Source organism: Oreochromis aureus, linkage group 6, assembly GCF_013358895.1.
Source record: "Oreochromis aureus strain Israel breed Guangdong linkage group 6, ZZ_aureus, whole genome shotgun sequence".
Classification (NCBI taxonomy): domain Eukaryota; kingdom Metazoa; phylum Chordata; class Actinopteri; order Cichliformes; family Cichlidae; genus Oreochromis; species Oreochromis aureus.
Window position 1 is genome coordinate 30,544,816 of NC_052947.1, and position 15,523 is coordinate 30,560,338.

Below are 15,523 nucleotides of genomic sequence, written 5' to 3' on the forward strand. Positions count from 1 at the left end.
GTTTAAATGTAAAAAAAAAAGTCTTAGTTAGTAGATAATACTGTTCATTGCATGTTGTATGTTTTTAGTGTACGTGCTGATATGTAATGTCATATAAATATGTAGCACTGGCGCTGTTTCACAAAATTATATATTCTATCTGTTTGTGTAATGAAAGGATCAGAAAGCTGAACTTGAAATTTTATTTATTTTTGAGCTTTTATCCTCTAGGTGGCAGCATTTTCCACAATATGAAACTGATAGCTCCCTCTCAGATACCGTACTGACAACAAAATGGCTTTATCATAATGTTCCAGATTAGTTCAAAAGCTTTAAGGAGGACAGAAAGGACGTTCTGTCTTTCAAAAGATGGGCAGAAACATGAGTCTTCTCTTTTTTTGTAATTTCATTCTTGTGACACACACTGTGCCTGATAACTATGAGCTTTACTGCGATGCAAGACCAGCTGAAACGCATTGCATTCATTATATTTCAACATGCATTTACAAAAGCCATTTAAAAAAAATTAATAAACCTGCAAGTGAAGAGTTTGTATTTGACTACTTTGTCAAAGACACACTTGTCCTTTCATCATCAACAGTTTCCAGGTTGTTGTTTGACTTTAAAATATCTTTTATATTCTATAACACAGTCATCGCTGCCGACGGGAGTAAACGCTGATGTGGAGTTCTAATCAAAACCCAGATTATCTGTAGCTACAGAGACTTTCTCATGAGAACGTCTTCTTATCACATTTACACAGTGCTTTTGTACATCTTGGGAAGTCGTGCTTCGGAATAGTTTCTTACAGGCTCTAATCTCCTAAGAATAATAATACATGCAGCAGATGTTAGTGCGGTGTGTTACAGATGGGGGGCATAATCTATTTCCTGTGAAACCATGGACATCATGTCACAGATTTATAACACATGTACGCTGCTGGCTCTACAGTTTGGAAAAACATGGCCCCTAAAAGAGATGCTGAGCAGCATCACTGAACTAGTTTACTTTCTGACAGTTATTGTTAAAAATCACTTCGCATGATGAGAGCTCATATTAATATTGTCGCACATTTCAAGACATCCAATTTGACGTGGTTTATAAAAGGCTTTATGAAGGATCTATATACAGAGCTATTTTATTAGGTTTACTACACAGAAGCAGTCAAGTTACAAATTAGACTATTTATCAAGGAAAATAATCAACCTGAAGGTGGGAAATCTCATGGGGGGAAAAAGGCCTCTGATTTTGATTTGGATGATTATGAGACAACATAATCTAGTTCGGCTTAACAGAAGTGCTCAGGGTTCAGCTGGTCTCAACGCAGATGAATGAGCTGTGTCAGTTTCGGCTTGTGACTCATTAAATTGTAGACTAATCTTCTTGCAACCTTTTCCCAAAGGGTTCCTGTTTGCCTGTCAGCTATAAACAGTTCGAGCAGAGTTATCATTGCTTCTTATGATGTTTGATTAATATTTAAATGGATGGAAGAGAGATACAATTAGAGAAATCTAAAAGAAATGCTTTTAAGTAGAAGACCTTTTCTCTTTTATGAGCTGCTACAATCATCTTCTGACTCATTTGCCCACCCAATAAAGGGCTTCAGACATTTATGTTCTTAGTCACATCTAAGAGACATTCTTTCATTATGAAAATGACACATCAATTGTGGAAGAAATTGCTGCTTTGTCAAGATTTGTGCACATTTGGTCATTTGGAATCATGTGATTAACAGGTGATATATATGTATATGTATCAAAGCTTAAAGGTATTTTGACTATATGATGCTTTGGAGTGACATGTATTTAACCTCTCATAAGCCATTTGCTTTACAATACATTCAGCAGTGATACATTTCACAGTATTAAAAGCTCGGTTCAGTCCTTCAGGTTTGAAAATCTTGGTGTTTTTATTTTAAGTATTGCATCATCAACTTACACAGCTAGAATCATCATCAGAGTGCATGTTTTACAAAGGATGGCCACAGGTTCAGAACAACAGGAGGGCTCCCTACTGCACTTGGGACTGCTTGTTTGGTTGGGCTAACTTGACTTCGTGGACCCGTTTGCTCAGATCAACCCCCTGAGAGACTGACACCAGAGTGGAGTGGGGTTTTACAAAGGACACTGCAACTTCCACTTCACCGGGCTGGTGCACTTCTGGCCAAGCTCTCCCCTAACCACCACTGAAACCTTAAACACAGAAGTAAAAATACAATTTTGTGATGAGGATATGCTAATGAAAGTTGCAGCATGGCCAGAAATGTTTTGTCAGACCTCTCAATCAACTGATCCAGGACTATTCTGCACTGGACTGAACATCTTTTGTTTTTGCGTCTTACACTGGAGAGCTTGTCTTTTTTTTTTAAATGACAAACAGCCTTCAGAAGTGTGATATTTACTGAGTATCAAAGTGGCAAACAGCCCACTGACATCTGTGCAGACTAGTCATGGACTAGGTGCCTTTCTAAAGCTCAGCTTTAGTAAGAACACAGCGATCACACACATACATACACCCATGCACACACACACAGTAGACTCACATGAGTGAGGACAGACCTGGCCTCAGTAAAACCAGTTCTTTTAGTTGTTTGTTTTTTTAACCCGTCCTGGAATCATCTCGCATCTGAGCATTTTACCACGTGGGACAAAATGACACACATTTTTGTGATAAACACTCAGTTTGTCCCATCATAGTAAAACACAACATTGTGTACTGTGTGAGCAGGTTAAAACACTGCAAAGAACTGATCGAGGTCTGAACAAGAAGAGAAATTCATTTGTCGCAAAACACTGAGACCTTTGTCGTGTCAGCAGTGCAGTTTCATAAAACCAACATAAGAAGAAGAAAGCAGAAACAAAGATCAGATAAAGGTAATAACTTAAAACGGGGCAGAATAAATGTAAACTGTCCCCCACAGAGAGAGAGAAAGAGATAAAGAGAGAGGACACTGAGGTGTTCTGAGGTGGTTTTGGCATTTTTTTTTTTAAATGTCTGAGCACCAAAAGTGGTGACTTTCTGATTTAGTGCCAAGTCCAACAACCTCAACAGAGCTCCGCAAAGAGCGTACATGTCAAACTCTACACCATAACGATGTCCATCAGAGAAACCAAAGGTTTTGTTCTTTTGTGTTTTTATTTCTTTAAATCCTCAGTCGGAGGAGTTGTTAATGTAAGACACATTTTGTCAACTAAAACAAGTCTAATAGAGACTACAATCCTCCTAATAGAGGAAAGCGGAGTTTTAGACCCCTTTTATTACGTAGCAGCCGGCTCAATATTTGCCAGTAAAGTCTTGGCTATGGGTGAGTCTTGTGCAGAATTAGCTCCCCTCAGCACAGACCCGGAAACAAAGTCGAGAGCATGTCACCTTGCGACAGCAGAATGGGTATAAAGGTTCAACCTGTGCTGCTGTTTCAGGTCTGTGATGCTCCTCACAGGCCTGGTGTGTGGCTGGGGAGTAAGCCCTGGACAAGGCTGGTGACTCTAAACAGGCGAGGCTCAGCACTAGGAGCAGCTTAGGGGCCAATTACATTTCAAGTGTCCATTGAATAAAACAGCAAAAAAATGAAAACAACACAAAAAAATGGCTACATTTTTTTAACCCCTCTCCCACCCACCCCGCAAAAAATAGAAGAAAAAAAAAAACCCTTAACAATAATCCATAAAATATACATTTTTTTTAAAATAAGGAGTGAGGAATAAGCATCAAAGAGAAGAGTAAAATAAGACAGAAACAAAATAAGTTAACTTTTTCCCCACTGCTTGTGTTCTTTGAGGGATTGCAGAATAAATATTCATCATATTCTGATATTTTTTTTTCTCTCACACACAAAATAATGGTTGGCAGCGCAACACGACAGTGGTAAAGAAAAACAAAGCGAACTGCAGCCGAAGTGCAATTCTTAATGCCGGTGGAGTTGGGGTGGAGTACATTGACATCATACAACCCGTTTTCTTTTTCCAACACTTCAAACTTTCCCTCTACAGATCACCTGACCACCATTGGAATGCCATATAATATTTTTTTTTCTTTTTACTTAAAGCGCCATTCACAAACAAGAGAATAAAAACTGTCTAATTGATAAAAAAAAAAAAAAAAAAAAAACAGTGCCAAACAAAGTCAGCATTTTCCAACAAATGCCATTTTGGATCGCTGTTTACAACTGGATGGAAAGTCATTCTACTGTTTCTAACGGGGATATCGTTCCTTTTACCTCCTCGGGGCGGGGAGCGGGGACAGAGAGGGTAACGTTTGAACGTTTCCATCAGCAAATTTTATCGGAGGATAAAAATGGTTCCAAACTTTCAATTTAAAAATGCACAATAAACACAGGTCAAACAGCAACAGAGGCAATAGTTCTATGTGTAAGCTCTACTTTTTTTGAACTCATTTTTAAAGTTTTATTTATTAAGCTATCTGTATGTACAAAAAAAAAAAAAAAAAAAAAAAAAAAAAAAAAAAAAATGTGGACGGTCACATGAGTCTTGAGGGAGAAGAAAAAAAGGGAAGGAGTTCAAAATGACGAAACAAAAAACTACACGAGTTATTGCTTGTTACTGCTGGAAAGAAGTTGGACATCTGTTCCAAAGCTTGTTGTTTGGATTTTTTTCCCTTGTTGCTGTTGTTTTGTTGTATTTGTGTGTGTTTCTTCCTTCTTGGTTTGTGCCATTTCTATGGACAGCTCTAAAGTAGATAAGTGCAGGATAGCTTGTAGTAGCTGCTTGTCGAGGGGAAAGAAACCAAAACAAAACACACACACACACACACACGCACACACACACACACACACACATAAAGTTACAATTTCCACTCTTTGAAAATGCACTGAGCACCCACATTCGACAGGAATGTTTTCTTATTTTTTTCCCTCCATTTTTGTGGCTTGTTTTCCTCCGTGTGTGGTCGGAAACAATCACGACAGATGCGCTTTGTTCGCTTTAAAAGCATAGTGGTGGATCTGATCTGCTTCCCCCATTGGTTGGTTGGGGGGTTTCTTTCACAATAGCACCAATTCAAGTGTCAGAACTTCTGCGGTGTAGAGCACAGGTAATATGAAAAGAAAAGAAAACCCTCGATAAGACGAGGAAGAACTTCAGGGCTGCGGGGACGAGCTGTGTAGATATGGCGAAGTTCAGCCTCAGTGTCCAGATTTAGCCAGGCCCAACACCAGAATAATAAGATATAGACAAACACCCACATTAGACAGAACCAAACAGACAATTATATTAATTAAAGAGCATTTTAGTCAAATTTAGGGCTGTGTAATTTTAAACAAATTTGGGGATTTAAAGGTATGTGGAAACAGCAGACATAAAAATCAACAGTTAATTTTATGCTGTGGCTTCCAACTTCATAGATGTCTACGTCTCTGCTCCTCCTTTTAAAATAAGATTTGAACCAATTGGCAGTCTTTGTCTGGGTACCTGGTGTCAGTGTTGGTCGGAGCGGTTCAAAGTTCAGAGGCGAGGAAGAGCTCTCACTGGAACGCCTCAGAAAGTGGGTTGAGCATCGTGGAGGGGAAGGGTGGGGCAAAAAAAAGAAAGAAAAAAAAAAAAGCTGGGAGCAAAAGGGGGAACACTATCAGTTGGGTGCGTGCCAGTCATCGGAGATGAGACTGGGCATGTGTGTGTTTCATAGGCATGGCTGGATGGATATAACAGATGGGAGGGCGGGCGAGTTTGGCAGGAACGTGGTGGTGGTCACGTCGGTGGGGCGGGGCTCTAGGAGGAGAAGGCAAGTTTGACGCTGCAGGAGGAGTAGCCCTCGTCACTGGCCATGCTCTGGAGGCTGCTGTGGTCGTCCAGGTCGCTGGTGCTGGCTGTGCTCACACTGTCCAGCTCTCCATGGGAGAACTCCGTGCTTTCCACGTCCACCTCAATCTCCTCTGTAGGATGGAAAGATGAGGAAAGGGGAGAAGAACAGATCAATTTAACATATTTCCACTTTTATTTAAGATTATTAAGAAAACCATCCTTTGCTGATACTTTATTTCTGGATGTTTTAAGAAACTTTTCAAATTTTATATTGTTTGCCATGTTGTTTTCTCCTTTGGATAACAGTGGTGCCAGAAATTTGTTTGTTTGGGGGCTTTTTTGTTTTTTTTTTAAAGATGCAATATCTTAGAGATAGGCATACTTATATAGCAACATGCTGTAGTGTATGATGACACAGTATCTTACACAAGACAACACAGTATGTGTTGTCCGGCTTGTGCTACAGCACTCAATGAAAACAAAAATACTGAATATGAAAGAAAGGAGATTGTAGTCAGTTTCATTTTCAGTGGTTAAAATTGTCATCTCACAACCAGGGTGACACAGTATACACTAATGATGGCTTTAATGCTTCTCTGTTAGGTTACTTTTTAACATATAGTAAAAAGGAAAACATGTGCCTCATACTTGACATCATTACAAACAAACAGATGAACACAATGTTGGTTTTGCTTCAGTTGAGGAAACATTTTGCATTTTAAATCTGATCTCCTTCATCAGCACCTCGACATACAGTCTCAGAGGAGCTCTGACCAACCCAACCTCAGTGCTATAAAATTAGACCGACAGCAGCTGGAGGCTCTAGGTGTTTTCACACATGCACTGCAGTCATGACAGAGGTGCACGTGAGAGCACAAATGTCAAGTGTACTCATACTAGAAATTAGCTGTTTTTTAACCTGCTGGGCCCCTATTGTAAAGTCCTTGTGATGGCAGATAGTGGAGCGCAGCTAATATCCTTGTGGATTTATCCCTAACAAACGGGCATCACGCATGCTGCACATTTTATCCAGGCTCCTTTGCTTAAACCACAGAGTACGTTCTGCTGCGTGCTACATGTAAAGAAAAAAAAAATCTCCTGAAATTGTACCAAGTACATGTGTGAAAACATGTTTTGATGGCCGTGTAGCTGCTTAATTAAAAATCCTGCCTGCCACCTTACATACCTTGATCAGAGTCAGAGCGGTCGGAGCAGAGGGTGGAGCCCACACTGTCCATGCGTATCCTCTCTCCCTCCCCTGGGCTGTTCTGGGCTGCAGCACCACTGCCTCCACTCAGCAACTCCAGCTGACGCTGAAGGTGCCTCTGCTCGCGCTCCAGAGACTCCAGCTGGTACTGGCTCTTCCTGTCCACCTCTTCAAGTTTCTGGTCAGGTGAAAGAGAAGAAGAGACAAAAAAAGGTTAACTGTGGTTACCAAAACCTATAGACAGGGCATTAGCGGTCTTCACCAAAAGACATTATAGACATTGTGTGGTGCTAAATAGTCATATTCATGACTTTTAGGGGTCATTGGTTATGAAAAACTTTACTGTCTATGACAGGAAGGAAGAAAGACATTCAGCTGCTTTGCAAAAGAAACTCGATGCTTGTTAATACTTTCTGAAGTCTTACTATGTTGGAAATGAATTAATTGCTTGCCGATACCCTGGAGAATGCACAGGAGGGTTAAGTGTGTAAGCAAGAGGAAAGCCTCATAAAAATAATTTTGAGAAAAGAGGTTAGACAAATGAATAGCCAGCAAAGAAACAGGCCTTTTTCATACATTCATGTGAGAACACAAATGTCTGAAACTGTCAAAGGAAAAAACCTTAGAGAAGCAAGAAACACAAACTCAATTTATGGCATGTACATGGGTGAGGCTTACTGCGTGGCAAGACACAGGCAAGTCGCGCAGAGCCTCAGTCCGTTCTTTATTTTATAGCAGAGAATAGATTACGCAGCATCTCTAGGTGGAGCATACGTAATAGAAAAACATCTCTAGATATGGTTATCGCATGAGTGGCCGTTATCCATAAGACAAGAGGAACTAGTATCTTTTGATATATTAGCTTCAGGTTGGAACTGTCTCTGCCTGAGAGTGTGTTACTTTGTAACTTCGTCACGCATGCTTCTGTTCCTTAATCTGTAGGTTGCAGGCACATCATGTTCTCACAAGAAATTATACTTAAGCAAAATAAAAGTTATCAAAGTAAGTAAATGTAAAAATCTCTTAACAGAAACAATGGGCACAGACTGAACGGACTTTACTCCGCCAGTGCCCCACAAACTCTCTGTGGTGTCAGATTGAGCCCATGGGAGAACAGAGAAGGTAATTGTCCAGAGAATTCATGGCCATCGAGCCTCCGTAAAAGGGTGTGAAACTACAAACACATGGGCAATGCCCCAGAAGCTCTTTAGTATTCAGCAAATTAAACAAGTTTGTCCCCTCGGATTTTCCTGCTGTGAGCCACGACACCCCTAAATGATTTTCCTCACCTGTCTTGTTTACACCGTGTCGGCTTGTTTACGCCTCGCACCATTGTGATACAAATGAAGGCCGTGGCAGGGCCCGATACAGCCACGTTGTGATGTAACCTTGCAGCCTTATGTCATGGGTGCCAACATTAATGAGCGTGACTCCCAGCGACAGACCAAAACAATAGGCCATCAATAAGCGATGAAGAGACTCAAGTTGACAGCAGCAGCAGAAGTGCGAGCGGCAGAGCTGGCGGAGGCCCACCTCAACAACAATATCGCCTTTGTACATGCCCTGTCTGTTACGTGAATGCATGCTATGCCTCGCTTTCCCCTTACAGACTGCTCACTCTCAGGCAGTCACATGCCTGCTTTTAAAGTGGATAACAAAGTGTGAAGTGTTACACTGCATGCACAATTACTGTGGATTCGTTTTAATATTGAAGGGAAACACGAGTTTGGTCTTTCCAAGCAAAATATTTTTTCATGTGTAACGAATGACATAGACACAACATGTCCTAATACTTTCACCTTTCAAATTATTCAGTGATCTATCTCCAGTCCACAAGTTCTGAACAGAATTTCACACCAGGTGAACATTCGGTCATTTTCTGAGGCCTTTTGCATGTGAAAGTGTGTGATGGTCCATTTTCCTTCCTGATCATGGCATTTTTCAAACATGCAGATGTCTTTCTGAGCCAATGGTTAAAGAAAATATGTTTCAGAAACTAGCAATGTGTTTCAGGGTTAATTTTAAGTGCATCTCCAACTGGAAAAAGGTTCTTTCTGGCACCTGCTTTGAATACCTTTTTCTCACTGATCGGTAATTGAGTGCCCAGTCTAGAACCAGTTACACCACGAGAAGCCTGATGTTGAACCCAAGACAATATCACATTACTGGGGCCAAATACATAACGGACTGACTGTTGTGAGGCAAGTTCAACTGAAATCCTTTACCGCACAACACTATTTGACATCTCATTCAGAAATCTGTCTAAATGGGGGCTGGTTCTCAGAGGACACCAACAGGACTGGCTCTGCATGAGCACTGATGCTCATTAACCTTTGAAAAATCTCTCTTCGCATATTTTTAAACAAATCATGAGGCACCAACTTGTGAGTCTTTGGTAATTTGCACCCTTTCTTCTCCTCGTTTTTTTCTGACCAAATGAATAATAAGGTTTTCATAGTCAGTTGGTTACCACTCAATTTAAAAACCTTCAGAAAGGCATCTAATACTGAAGAAATGAAGTTGCCTAATATTTATGTACCGTCAAGTACACCACCACTAGTATTTTAATGATAGTCTTATTTCTAATACCACCACTTGTCCTTTTTTATGACTTAAAGCTTGCAGTTTTTCTGTTCTGTTTATCAAAAAAAACAAAAAAAAACAGGACCAGCTTTAGCTAAGAGCTGGGTAATCATATGTACCTTTATGTGTGCTTTGGCTTTGTTGAGCAGGCCCAAGGTAGTGTGGCGGCTGCAGTCAGGTCCCAGGGGTATGAGGGCCTTCAACCGCTCCAGACACAGCCGCAGGTGAGCTCGTCTACAAAGGAAAAAGTAACAAAGAGGAAACAAAAGCATAATTAGATAAATAAAAAAGGAACAATAGGGCAGGGCGGCTGTGTGTACAGCAAAACATGAAATACAGTGTGGTTGTTATTTGTCTTGTTCAATAGCCTCAGGCATGTTCATGCAGATTGGGGGAGTTCTTTAAACAAAGCACTGAATGTGTAGCCCATTGTAACTATGTATCAAAGGTCTAAAAGCTCTTAGAGGATCAGTGCACCCTAACAAATAAATTATGGCATCTCTCTTTACTTGTGATGTCAAGCTATTTAAATTAGTCTCCTTTTACATTCAATAAGAGCAACCAAAAATGGACTTGCGTCTGTAACACCCTTGCTTCAGTAACTAGATGTAGGCAGTATTTCTGTTGTCTTTGGGGTGTCGGCCTCCACCCGTGACAGATTTGGCTCGAGTCTTGCTCATCTCAAAATTACGGGTCAACAACGAGATGGTTTATCGTCTGTATGTATTTAATATATCTAGGTATGGATACTTGTCTCGCCTACATTACAAAAAGTTTCACCTGGCGATAAAAGGCATGGTGGTGGTATAATGGCATTTCCAGGACCTCTCTCAGCTCATGTAGTCCATCATCCTGACAGTACCTTATTCTGTGACTGAAGACAAGCCCCAGGTACTATCTATCCTGCTAATGGACCCGAGTTGAGAGGTAAAAAGAGATAATTGTGGCTATAACACAATCACTGCTCCATTAGCAGGGGCTGTCTTTCAGCTAGCCTGGAGGGAAAGGTGGAGAGACATTAGGAGGCAGTAGACTTAGTGGAGCGACCAAGACTCAGAAACGATCTCTTGGGACGCTTACAGGAGACAAACTGAAGGGACCAGAGCAGGGCTTCACTCCACCAAGTTGCAAGATGGGCTAGACAGCTCTCTGCTATGCTCTTTAAGACTGTTTGATACATGTAAGTGCTACATAGAGTATATCTGTCTGTGTGCATATGTGTATTTGTGTGGGTGAGGGGTGGGGGTCAGTGTGGATGGTGTTGATAAGAACATAAGAGCAAGCCATTACAGCCATTATGCCAGTAATGTGTGCGTGAGTCTGTGCTTCAACAAACACTGCATGTTTGGGGAGTGAACTAGGAGGAGCCCTGATTCAGGCTGTGTAAGTAAAAGTTAGGAAGTCACAACACACACACGCAGACACACACAGCCTTTTATTCTGGGAGTTTGCATGATGACTATCAGGACATCTGTCCATTTAATCAGTTCTATTCATAGGACAAAGCAGAGCCCACCTTTTCTCTTTATCTGTGTAATGTATATCTGCGTGTCTCATCTCAAACCCTCGTCTGCACCTGCATCAGTTGTCACTTATTCACATGCTACTCGTTTACAGCAGCCTTGAGCGATACACGCAGCTGCACCTGGGAGACGTCGAGGATGTACAACAAAGCACAACATGGCCGAATATTTCTGAGAGTGATTAGAGTTCAGTGTATTTTGTTCAAAGCTATAATCAGGATTATTACTGGATTATGTGGAAATAAGGCATTAAGCGTAATTTGCCATGTTTGCAGTCGAACCATTTTGAAATCAACTGAGCTATGCGCGTAGTGTGTTTTCAGCTCTGCTGATATGCTAATATATTATTTATCAGGGAGCTGTTGCTGAAGAGCTGGCACAAATATTAATTTGCGTTACACCAACCTCATGCATGTACACACAAGTCTCATTCTAAAACCTTATCTCTTTTTCCACTTGTAAGCACGTCTCATTCACTGCTTTTTCCTAGTCTATATGCAAACATTTTTCCACAGATGGCCATCGGCTGTCTGGTAAAGAAGCGGTGAGGGCAGAGCGGGACACAGTGCTGATGTGTGGGTCTGTCTGTCTGGCTTGTTAGGCATTTAGTTAACAAACTCCAGACATCGGAGACCACAGTTTTCTCCTCCAGTCCCAGAGAGATAAATGAAAATATCTTAGCAGACAAGCCCAGATAACCCTCCACTTAAAACCAGTCTCTACTCCTTCCATCCTTCTTTCATCCTGACCCACTGACATGAAAATAACCCCCCCCCCCCCCAAAAAAAAAAACAAAAACAAACCAAACCAAACCATGAACTGTTCTGTTGACCACAATCACCACATTTCTATCACTGGATATAACTGAACTTGTGCTTCTCGGCATGTAAACCACTTTGTCACTGGTCTGGCTGCTAAATCACATTTTTTTCTGAAACAGCGTAAAACCTCAAACACCAAAGGAAGAGATTATGATGATGATGAGAAACAGTTTGTCACCTATTTCATCACTGTCCTTTCCTGCTTCTGACCTTTTTATAACCACCTTTAGTAATGTACTCAACACGAGCTACAGCAATCGCTAGTAGCATTCAAAACCCTCTCTGTGCCTCTTATTGATAGACAGGCATGTGAAACGCCTGTGTGGCATGTGTTCTTATCTCTGGGTGGATGACATGCTTTACTGTGCAGCACTCCGATAACTATAAATGGCAAAGAAGTCCAAAAAGCATAACAAGGAGCGTCAGAAGAGCAGTATGTAACTGTGAAAATCAAAACTGAGAAGGGTTATTATTGTGTAATTCTTCACTATCACATTGGACAGGCTGGTAATAGGAAGCCAAACTGGAGGTGTCATCCTCGACAGGGAAGTGTGTCAAAAATGATTGTGCAGTATGTCCCCAAAGCCACAGGCAAGCAAAGATAATGTTAGACAGGTTCACCATGTTAGTCCATGTTGCCTAACCAGGCAGCAGATGTGCATATGGCGCAGTCCCTGCACAAGGTGTTCAATTCAGAGCTAAATGACCTTTGAATGTCAGTGTCATCAACTTATTTCCAATCCTGATTGCAATGACCAGCCCTGTTGAAGAGGCTGGTCTTGAAGAAGGGTGCGATAATGTGGCTTGACCCACACAGAAGGACCTCTGCATCAATGTGTCAATCTGGATAAAGTATAACTGTCTTATTTAGAGGCTAAAGGTCATAAGTTCCTGGCTACTGCTGATGCCTAACAGAGCAGGTCTCTAATCCCTAAAAAAGGCTTGTTTATCATGTAGACCAGCAGCCAAAGAGCTTAGGCCATTTACAGCTTACAATATGAGTGCAGGCTTGTGACCATAAATACCTGCTTGCTGCAGGCAGTATCACCTCCACCCTGTTGTAGCCATGTAACCAGCAACAGAGCCTTCTGTTTCCAGAGTTCTTAGAAAAGGCCGGTGCCAGTTACATAAACAGCTATGGATTTACTGTGTAGCCCCATAACTTCATGTCCTCTGCTGCTAAAGCTAAGGACTGCTTAAACACATTTGGTTAAAGGAAATGACATCACAGGATCACAGGCTGATTCAGTGGTGACTGATGTGGAGTCAATTTCAGTGGGGGGTTAAATAACAAAAAGTTGATTCTGTTTATTTGGACGTAGCGTTTTCAGTGGGAGAAACATTTCATCACTCATCCAAATGACTTCTTCAGTCTCAGCTGACTGCAGGTTATAAACTTATAATGGGCTGTGAGGTCAGTTTCTTGATCATTAATATGCAATCACTGGTCAAAGAGCATGGGGTTTAAATAGCTCTCCTGAGAGGAATGACCACTTGTTGAGGTCATTCTTTGTATGTGTGGGTAATATTATAAAAGAAGATTTTATAATGTTAAGGTAAGATGAAGGTAAAGTCAAGGCTTCCATATCTGTACAGAAGAGTGAGTGCTTGTTTTTGTTACATGGACTAATCAAGCTATGATATTAATAAATCCAATCGAACAAAAAATAATCATCTCATTCAACAAACAACAGATGAACAACAACTAACAAGATCTACTGTGTGACTGTGAATCTTTCCAGATATCTGTTAAGTGACAAAATGTCTAAGTAGACTAAAACCAGCGAAGAAAATCATTCCCTACTTTGCACTTCCAGAGTTTAATGAATGGCATGGCGATGTGTAGGTTGAATGAAGAGTTCTCCATCTGTGGCGGATTAGATTAACACGTGGCTACCAGGACCTGTGGTACAAACTGTCACGCAGAGGAGGGATATCAGATCACTCAGTGACAGTAAGCAAAACAACCTAGTTCTGTCCAATAGAGGGAAATTTCTGAGAACTGACAGTTAGGTAGTGAGTTTTCCGCCACACTCTCTCATAAAAATCATCAAAAAAAAAATCAAAACAACAACAACAACAACAACAACAACACATATATATCCTCTAATGCATATCCACATTCATATGAATGCACTCCCATGACGAATCCTAAGAGACAAAGCTTGCAGGTTAAACACTTAGAAAGCCAGCCTTTCCTTTAACTCAGGAGACAGTGATGCACTTCCATGGGATGTATGCATGTAAGTTTGTCATGCTTGGAAGTCTGGGTGTATAAACTGTGTCTTGTATTCCTGAAGGACCCCAGATGGGTAAGCAGGCAAGCACAAGCTCTGCCTTTTGGCTTTGGCATGTGAGCAAGCAGCCCTGGGTCACTGCACTGCACCTTTCTTTCATATGCACCCCTCAAAATCTAGCTTCTCTGTGAGTCGCGTGCACAACATTGCCTTTTTATCCTAATAATCACATAACTTTAATTTCTTTTTTTGGTACTTTCTTTAGTTCAGTTTAATACAGACTTACCTTTTATTTATAAGGGCTAACAACACTTCCGAGTGTAATTTAAATGCTTCTCATTGTTGCAAATTAAGAATTAAATTCATGATTGATGAGATGAGAATTTATACTTTAAAATTCTGCACTGCTCTCCTTATATGCCTCTAGCTGTTTCGCATGTTGTCAAAATGCGTCAAACTGCCTCCAATGTGACTGAAGCAGAGTTCTTTTTAAAGAACCACTTTGAAGCGCTCCCCGTTGGTATGGAAGAGCTGCCCACCATTACTCTTACAGAACCTACGCACATCCTATGTACAGTAGCTCAGCACTCGCCTCCCTTTTTCTTGTATCATCCATGCAGGAACACACGTGCAGAAAACACTTGCCTTTGGAACAGCAATGAAGGGCACAAACACTGCAGCGTATGCATGCTTTCCTTCGTATTCTGACATGTTCCTGTTATTCCCACACGATTAACACGACAAGTGCAATGTGAGGAAATCAGAACTGCAGTGTCTTGGAAATGTTTCAACAATGTATGAGAGAAGTGTGAAGATATTATGACTATGATCTGAAAGTAAAAATTCTCTTTTAAACACATCCTCAGTTCCAGCAGAGACTGGCATGTGAATTAAATAATAGACTTTGTATTAACCACATGGATTCCTCAATAAACACAGGAATCTTTAATGAAACCTTAAATGTTCACATCTTTAACTAGGATCTTCAAGGACTGAACACCTGAATGCAAAGAGTTGTAATATGACATCTCAAAGGTGCACTTTTGGTTCTGATTATTTCTCATTTAAAGTCCTCTGGAACCAACACAGTTACTCAAAGTGTGAGTTATGGAGGGAAAAATGTAGCTGCCCTAGATTCTAAACTTGTGAATACGTAAATAATGGATCACTTCTCGGGCCATCTACGTTGTCTGACATAATTATTGTACATGCTTTTAAAGGAAGTGTCAGATTTCCAGCCCAGACACCAGTCAATGCACTTCTCTTTTGCAAATCCCCCACTCTCTGAAACCCACTTAACACACATACAGACACACACAAAATCTGACCTACTTCTAGTGCATGTGGAGGGAGAGGATGTGACCCTTCGCTCAGTTATTACACTAATTACACGTCGCCACTGACTGTCTCAGTGGCA

At 41.0% G+C, this 15,523-nt stretch overlaps 1 protein-coding gene across 2 annotated transcripts in view; it reads right to left on the bottom strand.

Moving 5' to 3' along the window:
* Positions 1 to 1,863: 1,863 nt before the first annotated feature.
* The window catches only part of mxi1 (max interactor 1, dimerization protein), a 31,729-nt gene continuing 18,069 nt past the window's right edge, over positions 1,864 to 15,523 (bottom strand). For both annotated transcript variants that reach the window (XM_031727454.2, XM_031727455.2), the window contains 3 exons: positions 9,645 to 9,759; positions 6,922 to 7,120; positions 1,864 to 5,866 (listed from right to left, as the gene is read on the bottom strand). In XM_031727454.2, coding sequence (XP_031583314.1) covers positions 5,703 to 5,866; positions 6,922 to 7,120; positions 9,645 to 9,759 — 478 coding nt within the window. In that variant the 3' untranslated portion in view covers positions 1,864 to 5,702. The remainder of the gene's footprint in view (positions 5,867 to 6,921; positions 7,121 to 9,644; positions 9,760 to 15,523) is intronic.